Genomic DNA, 26,814 nt, shown 5'->3' with positions numbered 1-26,814 from the left:
TTAAGATAAGAAAGCCCTATATTCATACGGTTTTCAAAAAGATTTATAGTTAACAGGTCTTTTCTGTCTTTGTCTCCTAGCTAAACAATTCTCCTTCCCAGAGACAATCCATTTTATCCTTTCAGAGATACTTCATTTGTATACAGCACATAGATAATAGACTTTTTTTTACTTTTTTTTTACTTGCTGAGGAAGATTTGCCCTGAGCCAGCATCTATACTAGTCTTCCTCTATTTTATATGTGGGTCACTGCCGTAGCATGGCTGCTAATGAGTGGTCTAGGTCTACACCCAGGAACTGAACCCTGGCTGCTGAAGCTGAGTGGGTTGGACTTAACCCTTAGGGCATGGGGCCAGACCCCTCCTTTTTTCCCTTTCCTTTTTTTTTTTTTGTTGAGGAAGATTTGCCCTGAGCCAACATCCATTGCTAATCCTCCTCTTTTTTTTGCTTGAGGAAGATTAGCCCTGAGCTAACATCTGTTCCAGTTTTCCTCTACTTTATATTTTTTCCTTTTTTGACACTATTCTACACCTTACTTTTTTAGCCAAATCATATGCTTGGAGATTGTCCCATATTAATATGTAAGAAACCTCCTCATTCTTTAAAGATGTGTAGGAAGCTTAAGGATATCCCACATGGTCTTTTTTTTTTTTTTAATCAATTTGTTATTGACAGACATTTAAGTTCTTACCAGTCTTTTACTAATAAAAGGTTGCCCATTATTTCCTTGTACATATATTTTATACATGTGCAGGTATTTCTGAGGATGGATTCCTAGAAGTGGATTTGCTGAGTCAAAAGATACATGCATATTTCTAATATTGATAGCTAACTGCCAAATACATATCACAGAAGCTGTCTTAGTTTACTCCTCCCACCAGCAATGTATGACACTATTCTCCCCAACCCCTCACTTTCATAGAAGTTTTTTCGTTTTATTTTTTGTTGAGGCATATTTTTAATATAAATAAAATATACAAATCTTAAATGTATAACTCGATGAATTTATACACATACACATACCTATACACACCCATGTAACCTCCACACAGGTTAATAATATACAGAACATCTTCACCTCACAAAGCTCTCCTAAGCCCTGGCTAGTTCAGTGCCTCTCCACAAAGGTAACCTCTTTTCTGATCATCATAGATTTATTTTGCCTGTTCTTGGAACCTTGTATAAGTAGAATCATATAGTCTGTATTCTTTGGTGTCTGATTTCTGTGGTCCAAAATTATTTTGTGAGATTCATCCACATTGTTGTGTGTAGCCATAAATTGTTCATTCTTATTGCTATATAACCCTCAATTGTGAGAATATATATCCATTCTACTATTGGACATTTGGGTTGTTTCCATTTTGGGCTATTATGAATAAAGCTGCTATGAACGTTCTTTTACATTTCTTTTGAGGACACAAGTACTAATTTTCATTTGTTTTATATATGTATGTGTACACACACACACACACAGTCATAGGGATCTATATGTTTATCTTTAATTTTAATAGATACAGCCAAATAGTTTTCCAAAATGGTTGTATCAATTTACAGTCCTACTAATTCTGCATCTAATTGCCCTGTATCCTGGTCAATTCTTGATATCATTACACCTTTTCCTCATATCATACCATTTCCCTCATTATTAATGATGTTAGATATCTTTTTATATGCTTATTGGCCATTTTGATTCTCTCTTGTGAAGTGCCGGTTCAAATCTTTGACCAGTTTTTAACTGGGTTGCTTTTTTTGATTTGTAGGGAGTTATTAGATACAAATCCTTTTTTGAGTAGAGTATGTGTATTGCAGATATAGTTTCACAATTTGTGACTTGGCCTTTCTACTCTCAATAGGGTCCTTTTTTTTCATACAGGCAGTATTTGTGACTCTGTATGAAGATTAGGCCCTGGTACCTCTTCTTTTTGGGTGGTTCTTTCCAGGCCTTTTGGTAATTTCATCATACATATATGTGCTGATGAGTCCTCTGCCAGATACTCTGGGACAGTCCTCTGCAAATCTCCAGAGTTCTCTTTGTGGAGCTTTTTCTTCTCTGGTACTCTTTCCTGCAAACTCTAGATATCTTGGTTTCTCTGGAGTCTCAGCTGTTTCCTCAGTTCAGGAAGTCTGCCAGACTCTCTTCTTCCTTGCTGCACTGCAATCTGAAAGCTTTCAGGCAGTAAGCTAGGGCAGTTATAGCGCTCACCACTCATTTGTTTCCCGTTTTTCAGAGATCACTCTTCTTGTTACTTGATGTCCAGTGTCTTAAAACCTGTTGTTTCTGCTTTTTGCCTAGTTTTTTTTGATGGTTTCGGGTAGGAGGATAAATTCAGTCCCAGTTACTTTATTTTACCTGGAAACAGAAGTCCCTAATGATAATAAATCATTTTGATAATAAAAGTTCTTAATTTTCATGAAGTCCGATTCATGAGCAGTGCCATTTGTGTTCTGAAGAAATCTTTGCCTACCCCAAGGTCATGAAGCTATTCTTCTGTGTTTTCTTCTAGAAGACTTATTGCTTTACCATTCACATTATGTCTAGAATTAATTTTTATATAAAATATAGGGATTGAGATCCTTCCCCCCCAAACTGTATGAATTATGGTTGATCCAGCACCAATTGTTATACTATGCAAACACCAACCAAAAGTAATCTGATGTAGTAATGTTAATATTAGACAAAATAGATGTCAAATCGAGAAGTATTACTAGAAACAAATAGGGTCATTTTATCATGTTAAAAGGGTCAATGCAACAGGAAGACATAACAATCCTAAATCTTTATGCAGCTGATAACATAACTTTAAAATATATAAAGCAAAAATTGTTGACTGCCTCAAAGGAAAACTAGATAAATTTACAGAAATGAAGACTTTTAACACACTTCTGTCTTTAATTATTAGAAAATAATCTATAAGATTACAGAAGATTTGAATACAACCAACCTAATCTAGAATAATTCTGTACCCAACAAATTTTTGTTTATACAAAGAATACACATTTTACCAAAAAGATCATATAATAAATATCAACAAATTTTAAAGGATTGAAACAATACAAAACAACTTAACTTTGACCAGAGTGAAATTAAACTAGAAATCAATAACAAAAAGATAACTAGAAAAATCCCAAATGCTTAGAAATTAAGCAACACCTTTAAAATATAAATTACTAAAACCAACTCAAGAAATAAAAAATCAGGCTAGTTCTATATCTATTGGGAAAACTGAATCTATAATTAAAAACCTTATAAAAACTTCCATGTCCAGATAGCTTTATTATTAAATTCTTCCAAACATTTATAGAACAAATACCAATCTTACAAAAACTCTTCCAGCAAATAGAAAATGAGGGAACACTTTCCAACTTGTTTTAAGTGGCCAGTATAATCTTTTTATTTTTATTTTTTGTGAGGAAGATTGGCCCTGAGCTAACGTCTGTTGCTCATCCTCCTCTTTTTGCTTGAGGAAGATTGTCGCTGAGCTAACATCTGTACCAGTCTTCCTCCATTTTATATGGGACACTGCCACTGCATGGCTTGACAAGTGGTGCTAGGTCTGTGCCTGAGATCTGGGCCGGCCCTGCCAGTTTAATCTTGCTACCAAAACCTGACATTACAAATAAAGGAAAATCACAAGTGAATATCTGTTGAGCAGAGACACAAAAATCCTACACAAAATGTTAGTAAGTCAGTCTGGCAGTATGAAAAAAGGATATACGTCATTACCAAATGGGATTTATTTTAGAAGCAAGGTTATCTTGGTATTTGCAAATCAAATATTATTCACCACATTAACAGAATGGAGGAGTAAAATGATACGATTACCCTATTAAATAAGGAGAATTTCTTTGATAAAATTCAACACCTATTCATGAAAAAAAAAACTCAACAAACCAGTAATAAAAGATAATGTTGTTAATCTAATAAACGATATCTACTAACAACCTACAGCCAAATCATACTTAATAGTGAAATACTGGTGATTTTCCCCCTGAGATTGAGAACAAGACTAGAATGTCCACTAATGCCACTTTTATTCAGCATTATATTGGAGGTCCTAGACAATGTAATAAAGCAAGAAAAAGTAAAACATATAAAATTTGAAAAGGAAGAAGTAAAACTGTCAGATTTTTGTGTATGTAAAAAATCCAAAAAGATCTACAGTTAGAATTAATAAGTGAATTTAGCAAGGGTGCTAAATACATATAAGATCAATGTTTTAAAAATAAATTGTATTTCTGCATACTGGCAACAATTAGGAAGTGAAATTTTAAGATACTGTTTACAGTAGCATCGAACAAATACCTAGGAATACATTTTCGTAAAGATTTGCAAAACATCTGTGCTGAAAACTACAAAATATTGCACAGAAAAATAAAACCTGAATAAATGGAGGGATATGTGATGCTCACGGCCTGGAAGACTTGATATGAGGGTGTCACTTCTCCCCAAATTAATCCCAATCAAAATCCCAGCAAGTTCTGTTTTTGTTTTTTGTTTTTTTTTTCAGGTTAGCAGAGGGAGGCAGTACAGATAAGCTTTAAAAGTTATATGAAAGTTAGAGGGATCAGGTTAGCGTGATGTTCGTCAAGGATAGATAAATAGAACAGAACAGAGTCCACAAACAGATCCACTGATAATCACCTGGTTTATGACAAAGGTGGCAGTATGATGCAGTGGGGAAGGAATCATGTTTTCAACCTGTCATTTTAAACTTTTCTGTCTGTATATTTAAAAGTGTACTCTTAGAGGATATATAATTTGGTCTTATTTTTTTATTATCTAGGCTGAAAATCTTTATCTTTTAACTAGGATTTGGTTCATTTACATTTAATGTAATTACTGATATAGTTGGGTTTCAGTCTACCATTGTCCTATTTGTTTTTTTTTATTTTTCCTATTGGTTCTTTGTTTCCTTTCTTGCCTTCTTTTGGATTAATTGAATAATCTTTTAGTATTCTATTTTCCCTTCTATTAGCTTTTTAGTTATAATTATTCCTTTTCTCTCCATTTCACATGCATCTACATTTTTAGTTACATTATACTTTGTATAATTATTTTTAAGTGTTGATTAAATAAACTTTTCCTTTTAAATGATTGTCAAGCAATGATTTAACAGAACTACTCCTTCAAAGGTGGGGTGGAGTGCAACTACCAGATATACCACTTTTTCAATGAAGTCTTGCTGATCTCATCAGTTAGGGCTCATTCTAACTTATTACTTATTAATGAATACCTTAAAGATGATCATTCAAAAGCCAGCTGTGGTCATGTGTTATATGAGCAGGATCCAGGAAAGGCATCTGTAAGTGGCAGCCTAAGGAAAGTGGCATCTCTTCATTATCCTCATGGGAACAGTGGGCCAGTGACAGAAACTGTATTTATTTTACCTGTGATGACGCTGTTGAGGTGTTAGTCTGACATCTGTGGTTGCACATTGTAAATTGATCCATGGCTTTCTGCAAAATTTGGAGTATATATATGGTTTTTTGGACTGAGACTCTATAAGAATTGTGGTGACCCTAAAAGGATTAAGAACCTCTGGATTGCAGAGATGTTAACTGAATATGTTGGTTTCACAAATAATTTAGAAAAAGTTATGAGAACAACTAACATTTATTAAGGGCTCAATGTGTTACCTTGTTCTAGATGCAAAGAAACTTTATATTAATTCTCTGGATGTCTCTATTGATTCCCTTTCTACAGATGAGGAAGTAAACAGACTCAGGGATATTAATGTTGTCCAAGAGACACAGCTAGTAAGTGGCAAAATTGGGATTTGAACCTAGATTTCTAATTTCTCTACTCGTAACTGTAGCCTCTGTTATTAATGAAAAAAATGAATTTTGCTTGGTAAATGACAGCTTAGGTAAAACATATGTATCTTTGTGAAAACTCACCCACACCAAAGGATACTTTGTATTATTGTCTATTGAGAATGTACGTAATGAATCTTTTTTTTTCTGCACATAGTTTACATTAGAATATGCTCACATAGATATTCGTTTCCTTTTAAGAGGAGTAACTGTAGTGGTGGAGGGGCACTTGATTTGAGCTAGCTGTGAAATTGTGCTCAGTCTATGATCCTTAAGTTGCCCCTTGTAAAGTGAAGAGAATAGTAACTGTCTGCTCTATTTCAAAGAGTTGTCTTGAAGATCATACAAGTTAGTATATTTGTAAATTCTTCAGAAACTATAAAGTTACTTAAAAATAAGAAGACAAGAGTTAACACACTTTGTAAAGTTTAAGAAACACTTTTATTTTATGCGCAATAGGAATGAAAGAAAGCTGCCGGTGAAATTCACCTGCTGTTGATTGTGTGCAACAGAACCCAATTTCAGAGGGCTTAAAATATGGGAGGAAATGTGCATCTGGGACTTGATAAAGTATGGTATATTGTGGTGTGTTGTTCTTTTAAAGTTCTGCAATAGAGTTCTCTGTCTTTGGAAGCCATTGAATTTGTTTTATTCTGGTCTCTTTAATGTACTAGGCTACAAGTGATTGATTTGACAGCTAGGTTTCTTTTGCATTCAGTAGTCTTTTTCAAATTTTTCTTGAAAGGTCAGTGCGTTTTATATTAAGAATTGCGTTTTTCTTACTCCAGTAAGATGAAAGGGATGTGCAGACATTCACAGATGGCAAAGATCAAAAGTCCTGGCAGACATCACAAATGGAAAAATGGCCGCGCTGGCCGGAGAGCAGATCCCGCATCAGGCAATGGCTTGTGTGATTCGAAGCCTGAAGGTCCACCTGAGGCAAATGCAGACCCTCTGGGTGTTTTGGTAAACACGGATTCTGGTAAGCTAAACAGGAGAACAGCGTGTTTATAAGTGTATAGATGCTGCTGAAATTGATTCTTCACAGCATTGTTTGTGGAGCGTTTAATGGCAAATGTGTAAAAAAGTAGAATGCTGCTTCTGTTTTTATTGGTAATTGGAGTGTCTTATGAAAAACCGCATTTGAGGGCATCTTTCTTGAATCTTGGGGGTGGGTGCATGGGGCAGGCAGGATATGGAAAAAGATTATATTTATCGGATAATTTCCATAGTATGATGTAATCTTGGAAATTTTCTTAAGACTGTTCTGAATGTATTGCTGCTGTAGATTCATTTTTGCTCACTTACAGGGCTGGCCCCGTGGCTGAGTGGTTGGGTTTGCACGCTCCACTTCGGCAGCCCAGGGTTCGTTGGTTTGGATCCTGGGCGTAGACATGACACTGCTCGTTAGTTCACGCTGAGTCAGCGTCCCACTTAACACAACCAGAAGAGCCTGCAACCAGAATATACAACTATGTACTGGGGGGCTTTGGGGATAAGAAGAAGAAGAAAAAAAGAAGGTTGGCAGCAGATGTTAGCTCAGGTGCCAATCTTTAAAAAAAAAAAAAATTTGCTCAGTTATGTGAATTTCTTTCCCACCTATAAAATAGTTAATTCCAACAGAAGCCAGTATTAATTATGCTGCTGAGTGTGAACATACTCTCTTTGGGTAAAATATTAATTCACCACTTGGCCACGGGGCCGGCCCCTGTGAATATTTCTACCAGCTTTTCTTCCAATAACATTGTGAGGCTTTACCTAATGGCATTACCTATACTGAGGATCTTCACACGAATGTTATTAGTGAGTGGACTGATGTTACATTGTAGGTTTTGCCAGCAGGCTCTGTTCAGCTTGGAAGACAATGTCTTCTATAATAATCACATGGCAAATTATTGAACTTATAGATGGCGAGTAATGGGAAGACAGCTGATTCATTGATTGAATTAGGATGGAAAAGGGTCTTGACATAAGGGACTGTTGGGCTAAGAATAATAAGGTAAAATTTAGTAGGAATAATAATAAATTATTTTAACACCAACTAACAGTTATTGAATAAGGTACTTATTCTGCTCTAAATGCTTTATATATGTTAACTCTTTTCTGCATGACAAACCTTTTATGTATGTACTCTTGCTACTTCCATTTTAGAACTGAGGAACACAGAGTAAGTAATTGGTCTTAGTCATGCTGCTAGTTAGTGGTAGAGCTAGAGTTTGCACTTAGGAGTCTGGCTCCACTAGTATACTATACTTCCTCTAAATGTGAAGTCCAAATTTGTCTAAAAAAATATTGTATGAACCTAGGATAGTTGAGATGTGGGAGAGAGTTTAGAAAAGGCATCTTCTTATTCTTGCTGATAGCACAGAAAAGGCAGATGACATTTTGGGCCAACGCTGAGTTTACTCTTGGGCACTGATTCTTTCCCTTCAAAAAATGTTAGAGAGAGCCCACATACTTCTTCAGATTTGCAGTGTGTGACCTTGATGATAAAATACCATCTGTACCCAAATATAAACTTTCATGTCATTAATATACTTGAAACACTAATAGAAGACTACCATTATAATCAGTAAGTTACTGATTTGAAAATTATGTAATTCTTCACTTTATGCAATTCTCTAAATGAATAATTGAGGGACTCTGTAACATTGAATAGTCTTTGTTGTTTTTGTTTTGTTAGCTTTGGTAGATGGGTGGTTGTGTTTTCTCATTTTTAAAGAAATATTGCAATGTGTGTTGATCTGGTGAAATACCAGTGAAAAGATGGTTATATATCTTGCTTCTAGTTAAGCCTGTATTTAGGTCTTCAAGAGACACTTTAGACATGAGAAATAGGAGTAAATAACTTCACCCTCATGGTAGGAAGCGTTCAGTCAGGTTCCTAGGAGCAGTTGAATGAGAGATCTCAAGTAATTTTGTTTTGGCTTAAATGTTGAAACCCTTACATATACCGAGGATCAAAAAGGGAACGTACCTGTATTGAGGGTCAGAGATGAGAACATAAGTCTTGAATGTAAATATCTTACAAGTAAGCTATAAATTTATAATATTCTTCTTCAAGGAAATCACAATACTAACGATCAAATTATGGTACCTTAATTTTGCAAGAAAGATTCCATTTAAACTCATGTTTTCTTTTTCCTGGGATTTCTTTCTAGACTTTTACATTTTCCAAATCAGTGTTTAGACTAGTTGGTTCTTCAATTTTTCACTCTGGGTATAGCTACAGAAAACCAACTTTTCACATGCCTTAAATATTCTCCGCATCTCTGCTCTCCAGCAGCTCAGTCTGACATTTGTTTGGAGGCAGCTTCCTTCACCTGGGGCCAAGCCAACCAACCTTAGATCTAGTTGTTGTTCTTATTATTCAAGTTGTTGGTGGCAGAGCAGCACTCTGATAATGCGGCCCTGTTCGTGCTCTCACGTGGCTGTTAATGCTTTTCACCACTAAGCTTACTTTAAAAATGAAGATCTCCCAATTCCTTAATTTTTTTGCCTTTTTTCTGCTCAGAACCTTATCCAGACATCAGCATTCACATTTTGGACAAGATAACAGTTCTCAAGGATCTTTATAAACCTCTTGTCATCCTTAGAAAATCATTGCCTGAACCCAGCTTCCTTTGTGATAGTTGGTAGTATGTGAACTCTCATTAATTATGCAGATGCTTTAAACTGGGGATTGACATTTTTTAAAAGGGAAAGCCTCTCGTTTGGAGTCTCCCAGCTGATAAGTTTTGAGTATGGTCTGTTGTCACTAGATTTTCTTAATGGTGCTATGTTTTTTATTTCCTTGTATATTCTGCTAACTAGTCTCCTCAAGGTGTTTTTGGGTTTTTTTTAAATCTTTTTTTTTTTTGGGTATCTTATTAGTTAGGACTATAATTATTTTGTTGCTGTTGTTTAAATATATATAGAACATGTTTTATGGCTTTCCTGGCCTGTGGATTTAATATGTGTTGTCTGAGCTAGAAAGAAAGAAGCTGGTCAGTAATGTATCACCGAGCATCACTGGCTGCGAGCATCACTGACTGTGAGCATCACTGACTGTGCTGCCTCCGCATCCATAAGACAAAAGGAGCCAACTTGTTAGCCATTAGTCACAATATGAATATAGATATTGTCATAGAGCACTGGGACATCGGTCTAACTATGCACTGACACAAGCTAGCTGGGCTTCCGTTATTTAAAAGGTAGATGTTAAAGTAAGAAAATAAGCTGGTCCAGTGCATCGGCTGTCATGAAAGCCCATTGTTAAATACCTGTTTTTGAACGTTGCCTTCAAGAAATTCATAGTCTAATGATAATTTTTAGATTATTGTATTTTTGTTTTGGTCAATGGGAACATGATATGTGTGAATGAGAGAGAGAGGTGAGATTTACTCAAAGAAAAGTGTCACCCACTAATATTTTAATAGTAAGAGAAATTATTCAAGCTGGTGTTTTTAATCATTTGAAAATTTGATTTTATCATCTTCATTGCTACCATTTTTATACTGGTACTTTTAGTTTAGAGAGATGTCTGGCTGTTTTTTTAAAAAGTGAGTGAAGTTTCTTGAGTATTGTTTGTCAGCCAGTACAGTGCCTTCAGCATAGTGTTTCCAGGATAGCTGCTAAAAATGCCTGTGGTACATAGAACTGCTAGGTGGATCTGAATAATGTTTTTTTTAGATGAAAAGCCACAGTAGAAGATGTTTTGGTAGTGCTGAAAGGATCATACCCCTTTTCACAGTGTTATTACATGTTGTGGACCCCTGAAGTGAGACTGAGGGGGAAGGAAGTAGGGGAAGAGTTGTGAAACTCCTAACTCTTACCCTTGGGGGGGCAGTCAAGTATAGTGAGCTTTGTGACACTCCTGGTAATGAGTACACCAAGCACCCAGATTGTGGTTTTACCATTCTCCAATGAAAGGAATCAGGGCCTTGGAGAGGTTGATTATAGGGCTGGGACAGGGAAAATACAGGGTGAGCCTAGAGCATCTCATACAGTGCCAGAAAGTAAGGAAGTGCTCAAAAAATGTCAGGACGTGGGCGTGTCAGGATATAGGGACCAACTGGAAAGTGGTCCCAATGGCCAAAGTTGGGACAATTTGAGCCACAAAGTAAATAGTAGTAGATTATAACCCAAAGAATAAAATAAGTATCCATGAGTCTGTACTGATATAAATAAAGATGAGGGAGGAGTGACAAATCTTTATTACAGAAGAATTCCAATTAATAAATGTAGAAGAAATGAGGGAAATAGAAAGTTACCATTAGAACACAGTAATAATTGTTTCAGGCAAGATCCACTGGTGAATGGTAAAATTAGTGGCAAAATCTTTGAGGTAAAACAGAGTATTTATATAGTCTCAAAACATCTCCCCCTGAGTATTAATTACTGTGGTGGTTTTAACATATGTCCAAAATTTTTTGATATTCCATACTCCAAGAAGTGGCACTTAATTCCCCTCCCCTTGAATGTATGCTGGACTTAGCAACTCATTTCAAGAAAGAGAATAATGAAAGAGAAAGTCAGTAACTTTATAGTGGAGAAACCAGGCAGACTACCAAGTGATCAAGATCAACATCCCCAGTAACGTCATGTTGAAATCATGGACCCCCTGATATGATGTGAGAAAAGGCACTACCTAAAATCCATGCCTCAGTCTAATCCTCAGAAAGCATCAGACAGACCCAAGCTGAGGAATATTCTACTATAACTGACCAGTAGTCTTCAAAAGTGTCAAGTTCATGAAAGACAAGGAAGTACTGAGAAATTGTCACAGATTTGGAGAAGACACAGATAAAGAGGCATGACGACTGAATGCAGTGTGATATGGTGGGTTGGATCCTAGAACAGAAAAAGGACATTAGTGGAAAAACTGACGAAATTGCAATACAGTCTGTAGTTTAGGTAGTAATAGTATACCAGTGTTAATTTGTTAACTGTGATAAATATACCGTGGTTATGTAAGATGTTAACATTAGGGGAAGCTAGGTGAAGGGCATGTGGAAATTCTCTGTACTATCTTTGCAACACTTGTGTAAATCTAAAATGGTTTCAAAATATAAAGTTTAAAAAAAGGGAGGTAGGAAAAGGGGTGATATGTAGGCCAATTTAAGTCTTGCCCTCCACTTCTTGAATTGAATTATGAGGAAACACTTTCCTCCAGGGTTTATTTCTCTATATTTTTCTTTTTCTATTATTTTCTGTTTACAAAAGTAATACAGAAAATGTGAGAAAAAAACTGAAAAGCATAAAATAGCCTACTTTCTTAACTTACAGAGATAGCCACTGCTCACATTTTGTTGTATATCCTTCCAATATTTTTCTTATGCTCCTGTATATGTTTTTAAAATAAAAATGGAATCATGTTATTAAAAAGGAAAAAGAATGAGCTTTGAATGCAAACAGAACTAGGTTTCTATCGTGGCTCCACCTCTTCTTACCTCTGTCATTCTATACCAGTTAGCCTTTTTGAACTTATCTTTACTCATTCATGCGACAGTTTGTTCTTCAAATATTTGTTGAGCACTTATGTGCTGTTCCAGACTCTGAGGATACAGTGCTGAACAAAGCCAAACCCCTTCTCTCATGTAGCTCATGTTCTGGTTAGGGGAGGTACAGTAAATAAATATGGGTTGACAGAAGCATCATGAAGTTGAGTAAAGCTAAGTAAAGGGTAGAGAATGGTGACTGGAGAAAGGGGTGTGCTATTTTATGTAATCAGTGAAGGCATCTCTGGTAAGGTGACATTAAGAAATCTGAATGAAGTTAGGAGCTGATACCTGAGGGGCTAGCTTTCCAAGCAGAGAAAGTAACAGGTGCAAACACCTAATGGTGAGAGTATGCTTCTTGTGTTCAGGGAGCAACAAGATTGGAGTGGAGTAAGCTGGGAAGAAAGTGGTAGTATTTTAGTTAAGAGAAAAGTGAAGGACCAGATCAAGTAGGGCCTTGTAGGCCAGGAAAGGACTTGGGACTTTACTCTGAGGTTGAGCAGAGAGGTGATATGATCTTGTTTATGTGGTTAGGTAGAGAATAGACTGTAGGGATCCGTGGGCAAGGTCCTATCAGGGATATCTTTTAGGAGGCTGTTAGAATTGTCCAGGCAAGAAATGTTGACTTGGACTAGGGTTGTAGTAGTGGAAATAATGAGAAGGCATATGATTCTGAATATATTTCCAAAATAGAGCTGGCAGTATTTGTTGATAGATTGGATATGGTACCCAGTCTATTGGGTTAGGAAGGAAGGGTTGATTGAGATGGAGACTACTGGAGGGCATGTTTGGAGTAGGAATCAAGTGCTTGTTTTTGACCGTGTTAACCTTTGAGATGCCTGTTTAACATCAAAGTAGAGATGTTGAATGGGCAGTTAGATTATTGTGGAGTTTAGGGGAAAATTGGTGGCTGGAGGTATAAAATTTGTGATTCACCACTGTCTAGATAGTATTTTAAGATTGGAGATAAAATGAGATCATAAGAGGAGGAGGAGGAACAGAGAGAAAAATGTTGCTGAGGATTGACACCAGGGGCACTCAAGAATTTTAGAAGTAAGTTAGTGAGGAGAGTTCACCAGGGAGACTGGGAAAGGAGAGCCAAGAGAAGAGGTTCTGGAAGCCAAGTGAAGCAAATGTTTTTAAAACTAAAATATGATTACTGTCAGATGTTGTCATTAAGTTAAATAAGATGAGAGCCAAGAAATGACCTCTAGGTTGGCAGTAGAAGAATCAGGTGAACTTGGAAGGAAACGTTTCGCTGGTGTGGTGGGCCTGAAAGACAGATTGGAGTAGATTCTGGAGTGGGTCAGACAGCTGGAGGAAATTTCATGCCCAGGTGACTTCCCTGCTGAATTGTATAAATAGTTGTTTAGAGTTTTGCTGTAAAAAGGAACAGAGAAGTGGAGCTGTAGCTGGAAGAAGGCATTTATTAGCCCTATTATTGACTGTAGAGACATTTTGGTAGGATGGCTTCCTTTTAAGAAGAGGACTGTATACATCTGTAGGAGATATTCCAATCCACTAGTTAGGAACTGGGATTTGGGGGTCAGCCTGGTGGCGAAGTGGTTGGATTCATGTCCTCTGCTTCAGTGGCCTGGGGTTTGTGGGTTCGGATCCTGGGCATGGACCCACACACCGTTCATCAAGCCATGCTGTGGTGGCGTCCCACATATAAAGTAGAAGAAGATTGGCACAGATGTTAGCTCAGGGACAGTCTTCTTCATCAAGAAAAAAAAAAAAGAATTGAGATTTGGGGTCAGATAGCCAGGATTTAAATTTGACGTAACTGTTGTATAGTTTTGTTACCTGAAGGAAAAGTTACTCAGAGTCTCTGAATTTTGGTTTCATCACCTGTAATTAAGAGTGAAAGTGATATCTTATAAAGATTAAATGAGTTCATGCTTTTAAAGAGCGTTATAGGGGCCAGCCTGGTGGCGCAGTGGTTAAGTGCGCATGTTCCACTTCAGCGGCCCGGGGTTCACTGGTTCAGATCCCCAGCACGGACATGGCACCACTTGGCACGCCATGCTGTGGCAGACGTCCCACATATAAAGTAGAGCAAGATGGGCATGGATGTTAGCTCAGGGCCAGGCTTCCTCAGCAAAATGAGGATGATTGGCAGTAGTTAGTTCAGGGCTAATCTTCCTCAAAAAAAAAAAAGAGCATTATACTCAACTGTATTGTAGTTTTTGCCATCTCTCTTTGTGTCATGGAAGGAAATACTACAGTTTGGCCTATCATTATTCAAACAATGAGATAAACAGTCTCCATGGTAATGTAGATTTTTTTTAATCCACTAGTAATTTATATATATAAGACTGCATACTTTCCTTTCCCTGTATTAACTCAGGAGAAAAGGTCATAAGTTAGCCTAACACTGACAAGGAGCAGTTTTTGGGGGGTGTGGTGCTGGGTAGTGTGGATGGGTGTAGGAGAGAGGATTTAACTTCATCCCCTAGAAGGCGGTGGATCCATGTTCACCTAACAGTGGACTCCCGTTTCCTACTGGCATGTTTTAGTTTGCTCCAGGCTGACTCAGTGAGCTTGAAATGCTATCTTGAAACATTTCATATTGGTTGTGAGTTGAGTTGGTTCATTACATGGACAAGTTACTTATTGTCTTCATTCTTCAGTCAGGCTTTATTTTTATTGGTTGTTTAGAATAGACTTAATACATTTTTAGAGCTGCCAAAAATAAGTGTAATAGGTGGTGTCCTGGGGCTACAACTAGGTTCTCTGGACTCTGATCAAATACTTTACCTTTGGCAGGCTCTGCAGTACTTGCTGAACTCTCATGCTTGGCTTGTTTACTTAAATTCTTAGAAGTTCTAAATAATAAAAACTTTGGGTGGATTAATTTCATCATGGCTCTTTGACTAAGCCTTTATCTAGAGAATGGTTTAAATATTATTTGTGCCCTCAAAACCTGTCTTAAAAAAACAAAAAGGTGGATATTGTTATATTTATTCCTAAATCTAATTTTCAGAGTTAGTGATCCTAACCTAGTACAGTTAAATAAATTTCTGGCCTTCTTACTACCTTAATAAAATTAATTAATAGCCTAAATAAAATAAATTAATAGCAAAGACTGTATAATTAATTTAGAGAATGCCCAAATTCCATGACCTGTGAAGCATGGTAAGTAACTGAGCTGTGTATAGCTTCCATCTGCCCTTGTGTTTTCTCTTTGGGGCAAATAGCTTCTCTGAACATGAAGATTTAAACCAAGGGGAAATTTTTCAGGTCTTCTGGATTTTGTTTTTTGGGAAGATTAAGCAAATGATCAGAAATTACTTTGTTTTCATTAACACATGAGGGAGTGGGGGACTATCAGCTTTCTTTTTTATGGTGGTAGATGTTTTTGGTATACTGTTTTACTGTTAGTTCTTTCCCTTTCTATTTCAGAGTCTGATAAAGAGGAGAAACCACAAAGTACTATCATACCCAAGGAAGTGACACCAGCCCTGTGCTCACTAATGAGCAGCTATGGCAATCTCTCAGGGTCAGACAGTGAGCCAGAAGGTAAGTCGTGGCCTGAGTTGTTACAGTTAGGTCTGTTTTGTTTTGTTGCTTTTTGCCTTTGCTGTTTACTGTGTATCAGTAGCATCCTTGTATGTGTGTGTATCTGAGGACAAGGTGTGTCATGCACATTCTCTATCTGATCTTCAAATTGCTTTGCTGTTTGATTCAGAAGTAAAGTTAACATGGGATAAAGGAATGCTGGAGAAATAGGGAAATGTGTTTCTACTCTGGGAGAAAAAGGCAAAAATAATACAATGAAAGAATAAGAAGGGGAAGAGGTACTATCCACTAATGGAAGAGAAGAAAATTCTAAAAGATATAGCAAAGAAAGTTAATTTCTTCTCTCTGCTCTCAAGAACCATTGTGTTAACATGTTTAGCACCTTTGGTAGGTGAAGAGAGGTCATTTATGACAAAGAGGATGATGGAATTCCTTACATGTGTATAGGGCGTTGCTCTTTATAGAGTACATTTACGTAAATGATCTCATTTGGAGAACATGGTAACCCTATATTTGTGGTTGCGTTAGCCTGTGTATTTTAAAGGTTGGAAGAAAAATCCTTTCAAGAATCTTTCTGGGAAGTCAGCAGTGTTCAGGATACCTTTAAAGATGACGGTAAACCAGCTGAACCTCTAGCGTCTCTTCTAGGGCTACCTAAAAGAGCTGTGAATAGGCCGTTCATCTGTGGTGGTGTGGCAGTTCTTAACCCAAGGTTCATATCAATAATCCAGCATGTGTTTAGTGAATGAGCCTGTGTCCTACTGTTGAAACCTGGTTCTGCATGGCAGTTTTATTTAGGCTTTACGAACCATGAGAGAATTCATGTGTATGTATCTCAGGACAATATGTGTAATCACAGTAGGAGCTGTACTGAAGTGAATATATAGAATGAAGAGAAGATTTGAATGTAATTGGATGAAGATGGCAGCACTTTTAATGTTGACTAGGCTATAGATAATGTTTGTGTAGTTGGAAGATGTTGAAGAAGGAAGAGTTGGGCTTTAATATGAAGGATAATTTTTAGATCTATCTGTAACATGGAATTTTTTTTCTCTTTTAGTGGGCTGTGTTTTACTGTGGTAGGTGGTTAAAAGCTACTTGAATTTTGAAATATAAACTACTTTGGCTTTATCAGAGTGTTCCTTAACAGATGGCTGCCTCTTCTTAGTTTTTTAATTTTAAGAAAAACAATATTTATTTCTTTACTCTTGTTTCCAGTATACTGATTTGAAGATGGAGTTATTATTTAAACACATATTACATTTCCTGCTTATCAGTTGTATTTATGACAGGTGATAGCAAAGAAAGCTATTTTACCAGATTACATGAATCCCATAAAAACAAGCTGTACTGATGCTTGCTTCTCTCTCTTTTAAGATAAAACATTTAATACTTTTATTCTCACGTCTTTGTTTTGAGGCTGCCACATTTTTAAATTACAAGGGAAAAAGGAATCCAGAAGGGATCTTGGAGGTCCCACTCCTTCATTTTATAGAACCTTAAGCTTAGAGAGGATAAGTTTGCGAAGCCAGTATGTGGCATAGCTCATGTAAAGCCTAGGTTTAGGGACCTAAAAGTTCAAAGAAGCCAACTATATTGCCTTCTATTATAGTCTTTCTCTGTGTGGCATTTACTTCTTCCTGCACAGCCTTTTCTTACAGATAGCAGAGGATATTAGCTATTAAAAGATGTATTTGATTTTGTATGAATACATTTTGACTAATTGTCTAAAATGCTCTGCCTTGAGGAAACAGCCCTTGCTTCACACTTCTAAGCCTTAAGAATCATTTTATGTACTTTGAATTCGGCTTTATTAAGCCATCTAGGTCACTACCAAATTTCTAGCTTACAGTGGTAATTCTGGGCTTTAGGATAGGATGTTGAGGCATAGAGACTTTGGAATAAATAAACCAAGGAAATAAAGTGAACCTTCTCTGAAGCATGAAATAGCATCTAGAAGCTGCTTATTTAAGTGGATTCAGAATGGAGGGGAGCAGTCTGATTCTTCCTCACAGATTTTAACAATTGTGTCTTCATAGTTGAAGATCTGTCTCAACTTAGGAATTAAGATAAAAGTGTATAGAGGATCTTAAACATGAGTAGTGCTTTTCCAGAAAGAGTTTTAAACTAGGAACGGGTCCTTCAGGAAAGACTGAAGCAAAAGAAGAGGCTATGCCTGGTTCTGGGGCTGTCGGAAGCATTAAAATATACATAGGAAAGAAAGTTTCAATGAGTAGTACTTCCAAATGGATTAGTTTGATGTCTCCTGGGTTTTGCAAGTTAGTTGGGTTTTTTTCTCTTTTTAAAGATTGGCACCTGAGCTAACATCTGTTGCAAATCTTCCTTTTTTTCCCCCTTCTCCCCAAAACCCCCCAGTACATAGTTGTATATGCTAGTTGTAGGTCCTTCTGGTTGTGCTATGTGGGACACTGCCTCAGCATGGCTTGATGGGAGGTGCTAGAGCCATGCCCAGGATCTGAACTGGCAAAACCCTGGGCCCCGGCAGCATAGTGCATGAACTTAACCACTTGGCCGTGGGGCCAGCCCCTAGTTGTTTGTTTTTGCTTTTGTTTTGCCATATTAGAAGTAAAGCACAGCTTTGCCACTCCCCAAAATTGTTTCTTAAAACTGGTTTGGCTATGAGTGGGCGACCTCCAAATTGAAAATGCATTCAAAAGACCACAAACCAAAAAGAATGATTTAAGTGTGAAAAAACTCAATGGCTATATTTTAAATTTATTTGGATTTATAAATATTACATTAAAATATAATCTTAGCTGGTAAATGTTGTGAACCAAATGGTCCCAGTTCCTCATTCCTTGGCAGAAAATTGACTATATGTATAAGGGCTGATTCATTTGACTTGTATTCCTAGATTGGGAGATCAGTGCTTGAAGGGGGAAGGAATAATAGAAAGTAGTGCCTTGGTTTCCTTTTGTCTTTGATTATTATTCCCATAGTTTTGAACTCTACAAACCACTTTGTGAATTCTTAGCTCCATTCTTTTATGGTTATATTTCTCTTCTTTTTCTCTTTTCCCCATTACTTTGAAGGCACATCAAAGCCACAGTCATGATAGCAAATTCTTATATAGTGCTTACTCTGTCAGGCCCTGTTTTATGTGCTTTACTCATTTAATTACTGCAATAACCTCATGGACTAGGTGCCATTATTTATGAGGAAATTTAGGCAGAGATAAGTAGCTTGCCACAAAGACGCAGTTAGTAAGTGATGGAACTAGAATTGAACCTAACAGTTGGGGACCAGAGTCTGTGCTTCTAACACTTACCCTATATAAACGGTCCCCAACTTATAGTGGTTGGACTTAAGATTTTTCCACTTTATGATGGTGTGAAAGTGATATGCATTTAATAGAAACCATGCTTTGAATTTTGATCTTTTTCCAGACCAGCAATGTGTGGTATGATACCCTCTCATGATGGCTGGGCAGTGGCAGCAAGCTGCAGCTCCCAGTCAGCCATGCCATCACGAGGGTGCACAACCAATAGACTTACACCCATTCTGTCCCCATACAACCATTCTGTTTCTCACTTTCAGTACAGTATTCAGTAATTACATGAGATATTCAACACTTTATTATAAAATAGACTTTGTATTAGATGATTTTGCCCAAATGTAGGCTAATGTAACTGTTCTGAATAGGTTTAATGTAGGCTGGACTAAGCTATGATGTTCAGTAGGTTGGGTGTATTAAATGTACTTTCAACTTAGGGTATTTTCAACTTACAGTGGGCTTATTGGGATGTAACGCCATTGTAAGTGAGGAAAGATCTATACTTCCTTTCAATTTAATTTCCACTTAATTCAGTCCTATGTAACACTTGAGTGTTGAGGGCTTTGAGGGATATGATTAGACTCGCTCACTCTTGTCCAGGCAATTGAACCTAGTCCCCCAGCTTTTAGAATAGAACTCTTTATATCACATCAGCCTATAAGTCATGGTAATTGAAAATGTAGAATAACCATTTGAGGAGTGAGAGGAGGGGATTCCTGTCCTAAAACTTGTGAATTTTCAATTGATCATATGGTTTTTCTTCTTTATCAATATGGTGAAATACACTGATTAATATTCAAATGTCAAACCAATCTTGTATTCCTGGGATAAAATCTATTTGGTCATGATGTATTACCTTTTTAATACATTGCTGGATTTGATTTGCTAATGTTTTATTGAGGATTTTTGCGTCCATGTTCATGAGGGATATTGGTCTGTGTTTTACTTTTCCTGTAATGGCTTTGTCTGGATTTGGTATGATTTGGGATATATTTTCTCCTCTTCCTTTTTTAAGGGTTTGTGTAGGATTACTACCATTTTTTCTTGTTTGTAGAATTCAGTAGAGAAGCCCTCTATACCTAGCATTTTCTTTTGGGGAAGATTTTAAATTACGAATTAAATTTCCTTAATAGGTATAGGACTGTTCAGAGTTTTTATTTTCTCTTGAGTCTGTTTTGGTAATTTGTGCTTTTCAAAAGAATTTGTCTGTTCCATCTAAGTCTTAGAATTTATTGGCTTAAACTTATTCATAATATTTTCTTGTGATATCTATAGGATCTATAGTGATGTCTTCTCTTTGAGTCCTCATGTTGTTAAATGGTGTTTTTTTCCCTTTTTTCTTGATCAGTCTTGTTAGGTGTTTATTAATTTTACTAATCTTTTCAAGGAACCAACTTCTGGCTCTGTTGACTTTTCTCTGTTGTTTGTTTCCAATTCATTGATTTTCCTTCTCTGTTATTTCTTCCCTCTTCTCTATGTCATTATAGTGGAAGCTTAGATCATTGATTTTAGACTTTGCTTCATTTCTAATATTAGCATTCAAAGCTATAAATTTGCCTTCATACATTGCTTTAGTTGGATCCCACAAATTTGACACATTATGTTTTCATTTGTATTTATTTCAAAATATTTTCTAATTTCTCTTGTAATGTGTTCTTTAACTCATGAGTTATTTAGATGTATATGTTTAGTTTTCATATATTTGGAGACTTTCTAGATAGTTTTCTGTCATTGATTTTATTTTAGTTCTATTATGGTCACAGAACGTAGTCTGTATGCTTTCACTTTTTTCAATTTATTGAGACTTGTTTTATAGCCCAACACACAAGATGAGTGTTCATGTGAACTTGACAAGAGTGTGTATTGAGTCAAGTGTTCTTTGTCATTTGAGTTGATTGTTAGAGGTACTCAGGTCTTACATATCCTTGCACATTTTCTGTTTAATTATTCTTCACTTACTAAGAGCAGAGTGTTTAAGTCTCCAATGTTTATATTGGATTTGTCTATTTCTTCTTTAAGCTCTGTGAGCTTTTGATGCATGTATATTGAAACTCTGATATTAGGTGTTACTATTTTGTCTTCTTGATGGATTAACTTCGTTAGCATTATGAACTGTCCCTCTTTATCCCTGGTGATAATCACTGTTCTGAGGTCTCCTTTATCTGATATTGTTATAGTCATTCCAGCTTTCTTATGGTTGCTGTATGTGTGGTATCTTGTTCCATCTTTTACTTTTAACCTGACTACACAGGCGGTCCTCGCTTTGCTCTGTTCCTTGGTAACTGAGATTTAATCACAGCTCAAAGTGTGTAAAGCAAGGACTGCCTGCAATTTAAATTGATTTCTTGTAGACATTAAGTAGTTGATCTTGTTTCTTTTTTTCTGCCTCAGTCTGACCACCCAGCCTTTCAGGTGAGGTTTTAAACTGTTTACATATATTATAATTATTGATGTGGTTTGTTTCTTTTTGTCTCATCTGTTTTTTTGTTCTGTTTTCCTTCTTTTCCTGCCTTTGGATTAATCCTGTATTTTTAGGGCAGTACTAATATTGGTTTATTAATTATACCTCTTTTATTTTTGTGGGAGTTAATCTAGAGGTTATAGAATGCAACTTTAACCTATCGCAGTATACTTTCAAATGATACTATACCACTTCACATATAATTTAAGAATTTTATGGCAATATATTTATGTTTTTCCTCTTCCCTTCTTTTGTGGTATTGTAATTATATATTTTATTTCTACAGATGTTATAAACCCCACATACATTGTTATTGTTTTTGCTTTAAATAGTCATTTATCTTTAAAAAATTTTTCAAATGAGAAAAAAATGACTTTTGTATTTATCCGCATATTGACTGTTTCCAGCACTCTGCATTCCTTTGTGTAGATCCAGGTTTCCATTTGGTATTATTTTCTTCATAGGGATCACTCTGTAGTTCTTTGTGGTAATCTTCTCAATTCTTGGCAATTATAGCTCCCAATTTGAAAAATAGTGTAATACATTGTAAATGTCTGGTTTTAATTAATAAATAGCCAGTATTATGGCTGGAAGGGGGATGGTCATTATGGCTTTTTGGTTAATTTTTGGAAGTTTTACCTGTGTGTTTGCTTTTTCTTTTTGTATTTGTCTTTCCTCACATTTAGAAACTCCCATCAAGACTGAAGCAGACATTCTGGCAGACGACCAGGTTCTTCACAGCAAAACTCCTGAGAGACCAAGTCAAGATGTTAAAGCGACTGTTAGAAACTTCTCAGAAGCCAAGTATGAAAGCCAAAAGAAAAGTTTTAAAAAGACAAACCCTAAGAGGAAAAAAGATTATCACAACTATCACACATTATTTGAACCAAGAACACACCATCCTTATCTCCTGGAAATGGTAAATGATTTTTCTTTACATTCTAACCTTATGTCATGAAGATAGAGCCACTGGGTTTGTGCTTGTGTACCTTCCTGTTTGTTAAGGTTATGAGAGACATACATATGTTCCTTAAAGACTCATCTGTGTATCCTAATTCTGAAGCTGCATTTGGCATTTTGCTGATGTTCAGTAAATGTGGTACAATTACAATTTTCAAAACTCCTTAAAGTAAAAGAATCTAAGTTTAACTGATTGGTAAGGAAATATGTGTTGAGGTGTACTGACATTTTTAAAGTTTTCATTGAAAGCACAGTTAAATACAATGCCAAACTGAAGGGAGAAGAAGGTTTTTATGTGTTTATTTTGTGTATTATTGGCTTTATTCTCAGTGTGATGTGCTCAAAAATCTATTATCTTTCTTCACATTATAAAGAGGAAGCAATACATCTTTTGATTCTAAGTAATGGACATGAAGCTGTTCAAAGATCCAAGACTTTCATGTCTAAGAGTGATAGAAATACTCCAGATTTTTTAGTGGAGTTGTAAAACTGTTGACATTCTGTAAAAAGTCTGTTTTTGCCTTGTCAGATACGTGCTTATGCTGTAGCTAAAGTGTTCTGTGGCTATACTCTGTGAGGTGTCACATGTAGATACAGTCGCTTCCTATTAAAATTGATCTGAAATATAATCTCTATTTTGTAATGCTATGCTCTGTTTTCTGTGCTGTTTTTAAATATTTACGTTTTTAAAATGTTTACCTTATAAGTGTAAATTAAATCATCTTTCTACTGAAAGTTCCTGTGTGATGTTTCTGAACTACATTAATGACATCAGAAAATAAATTGAATGGTCACTTTATCCTTTTTTGCTGAATCACATATGATTCCTTGGTTATGTACTTATTCTAAATACCAGGGATTTTAAGCTTTCTTTTAATTACTATAAGCACAAAAATGGGACATTATGAAAGTCCAGGAATGTTGGGACTTTTTACTGCTTGTTTCATTATTACTATATTTACTATATCTACTTAACAGTTTCTACACTGTTTATAGATTTGAGTTTGGGAGGATCCTCCTTTATATGATTTTTAGGTTAAAGAATTACAGACTTTGAACCTATTTTTCCTGTCCCTTCTTAGATACTCCTAGAGAGGAGCCCAAATGTGAACATTTGTGCTATTCAAAAAGCTAGATAGTCCTGATATAAATTAAAAGGAAATGTTCTTACATTGTTTTTTAGCAAAATAATTAGTAAATATAATACACATCTCTTTTATTCTGTGTTCTTCATATGGCGAAAGCACACATAATATTTTAGATTGCATTTCTTGGATTTACTTTATTTACTAACTAATCTTGTTATTTATTGTTTTTAGCTTTTAGCTCCGGACATTCGACATGAAAGGAATGTGATTTTGCAATGTGTTCGATACATCATCAAAAAAGACTTTTTTGGACTTAATACTAATTCTGCGAAAACTAAGGATGTATAGGGGTCTGATGTTTCAGCACTCATAACTAAGCATGTGAATTAGTGCCGTCCTCAAGTTATTGGAGGAAAGGCTTTTTTTAAAACCTGGATTAGTAATTAAATTGTAAGCCTCATGGGATATTATGTTGGATTTTCAAATATTTCCTTTGAATCTATGCAAATAAATACATAACTGATTTTTAAGACTGTGTCTGTATTGTTGGAATGGTACATAATATTTGCTGGCAGAATTGTGTTTTATTTGTATGTGTTGCTGACATGTAAGGAATTTTGCTCTTGGGCCAGTTAAGAATTGAAGATACTGGTTTAGTAGTTAAGAAAAAAGCCGTAGGGGCTGGCCCCGTGGCTGCGTGGTTAAAGTTCGCCCACTCTGCTTGGGCAGACCAGGGTTTCACTGGTTCTGATCCTGGGTGAGGACGTGGCACCGCTCGTCAGGCGACATTGAGGTGGCGTCCCACATGCCACAACTAGAAGGACCCAGAACTAAGATATACAACTATGTACTGGGCGGATTTGAGGAGAAAAAGCAGAAAAGGAAAAAAAAAAAAAAAGATTGGCAACAGTTGTTAACAAGCTCAGGTGCCAGTCTTTAAAAAGAAAGAAAAAAGCTTTAAAAATTTTAATTCAGCTGAGCAAAGCTGTAAGTTAGGGAGAGAAATACAGTCATATTGTTTTTAATGCAGGAGAGGAAGAATCGTTCTTTAACTGTAGCAAGGGGCGATATTTTAAAAATAAACCAGATCAAATTAATACAATCAGAAGGTCTTGAACTTTAAATTTTCCCTGTTTATTTCAAAGGACATTTTGAAATTCACCTATTGGCACTACTTAAGTAGCTCAAATATTGAACACTGGAAATATTAATATAGATATGGCCTCTGTGTATGTTTAAATTAAATGAAAGTGCTTCTTTTTGGTATGGTTCAAAATTGGACCTTTTTTATTTCCCTGTGAAAAAGTATGTAAAGTATAGTACTTGATGAGGTTCAACCAATTTCTTATAGCAGAACAGTATTTTGTGAAATAGTTACCTTAGTTTTAAGGTTTAAATAAAATTCATCTTATAAAAATAGTAATTGAACCCTTTTAAAATGTTTTAAATAAATAAAAGCTATTGAGATTTTTGTGTGTCTTATAATACTAGAGATTTTGATCATATGTCCTAGTCACTTGTGCTTGCTAGAGCTCTCCCGTTTTGACATAGAGCTAAAAGAGGCAAGGTTTTTAAAAATTAGTCTGTTGTTGTAGTTGAAAAATTAATTTTATCTGACATTGTGACTGTTGAAGTCTGTGAATCTTGCCTGCAAGAAGAAAGACAAGCCAAGAGCAGCTCTCAAGAAAGACCTCTTGCTCATCTGCATTTGTAAGATTCTGTCCAGAATCCTGGAACACCTGCTGTGAAACACTGTGACATCACAGACCTGAGATTAAAATTCATATGTAGGTCATTGTTTCCCAACCTTGTAACCACCATACACACCTTTTTATTCTGTTTCACTCTATTCCTCCAATGAGCCCCATATTCTGGAAAATTATCTGTCCAATACGTTAATTAATTCAGTTCTTATAATACTGTTGAGTGCTTACCCATGTGCCACCATTGTGCATGGATTAAAGATGTAAAAATCAACAAGGCCTTGCCTGATTTCAGGGAACTTAGTTTAATTTTTATATTATTAAAGGTGTGACCCCTAACCCAGTTCATTTCATCAAGATGAAGTAACCAATGTTACAAACTGAGTTGATTTTCTAAAAAATGACTTACTCTGCAGTTTCCTCACTGGTTTGCATGCAAATTCCAAAAGCTTTAAATACATAAATGCAGATTCTTAGGCTGCTTTCACAGCCTACCATATCTCCAGGGATGTTGACAGTCACTGCTTTAAGGTTTATTGTGTAAAGTTTTATCCTCAATCTTTGTTTTCTAAGGTATTTAAGACTCAAAATGCTCCCCTGAGTACTGCCTGGGCTATGTCTGACACTCTTTAGCTGTGGTGACTCTTGTTTACTTCTAGTGGGTAATTTCAGATTCAGTTGCCTTTATATTTAACCCCGGAGTTACTTAAGTGCATTTAAAATTTCCAAGCAGATAGAGTGTAGGCTGTATGGTTTCTACTTTGTGGCCCATGTGGTCAATATTTGTAAATATTCTGAGTTTTTGGGGGAGGGGGGTGCTTTGCCTGTTCTTGCATACAGGAGTTTTTTGGATTTAGCTTGTTAATTGTTCAACTTTCTAGAATTTCTATCTTATTGTCCCTTTAATGAATTGATTTTTGAGATGTGAAAGCATGATATAACTGTTGGTGAGTTGTGCATTTTATAATTCACATATTCTTTTTCATCCTTATTACTCTCTGCATTGACTCCTATTTTCCCCAATTAATGTAGTCAAATCAGTTTTTTGGGAGTTCATTCTAAGTGTCTCTGGGGAATTTAATCCATTCATACTAATTGAAATTTTCGACATGTTCGAACTATTCCTGCCGTCTTATTTTCTATGTATTGTGCTTTCTTGTTTTTATTTCAGCATTTTATTGGCTTGTTTGAGTGTTATTTTTTTCTCCTTGTTTTTCCTCCTAAGTGCTTTGGAAATAATTAAAACTATTGCTATTCCTTTAGTGGTTGCCCTTTTTCTCTATATTTAGAGTGAGTTAGTAGCCATATCTTCTCCTTATCTCCCAGTTAAGTAAAAAACCTTCAAATTCTTTCACTTCCCCACCTGGACCTCTTCTCCTGGTGTTGTCATGTGGGATTTGTGTTAGATAGTCCGTATCTTGGTGTGTGTTTTAACATTATGCATAGCTATTTGGGCAACTGTAAGCTTTACTGTTCCTTCTCACAGCTTTTT

General features: G+C 36.0%; 1 protein-coding gene across 1 annotated transcript in view; it reads left to right on the top strand.

Annotated features, from left to right (window-relative positions):
* Window positions 1–24,149, top strand: part of NUFIP1 (nuclear FMR1 interacting protein 1) — a 40,696-nt gene extending 16,547 nt beyond the window's left edge. The window contains exons 7-10 of the mRNA XM_046665102.1: window positions 6,603–6,796; window positions 15,699–15,815; window positions 22,258–22,490; window positions 23,851–24,149. Coding sequence (XP_046521058.1) covers window positions 6,603–6,796; window positions 15,699–15,815; window positions 22,258–22,490; window positions 23,851–23,967 — 661 coding nt within the window. The 3' untranslated portion in view covers window positions 23,968–24,149. The remainder of the gene's footprint in view (window positions 1–6,602; window positions 6,797–15,698; window positions 15,816–22,257; window positions 22,491–23,850) is intronic.
* Window positions 24,150–26,814: the final 2,665 nt, after the last annotated feature.

This window comes from Equus quagga, chromosome 6 (assembly GCF_021613505.1).
Source record: "Equus quagga isolate Etosha38 chromosome 6, UCLA_HA_Equagga_1.0, whole genome shotgun sequence".
Lineage (NCBI taxonomy): Eukaryota > Metazoa > Chordata > Mammalia > Perissodactyla > Equidae > Equus > Equus quagga.
Note: the sequence above shows the minus strand (reverse complement) of the source record. Positions and strands in the feature narration are given on the sequence as shown.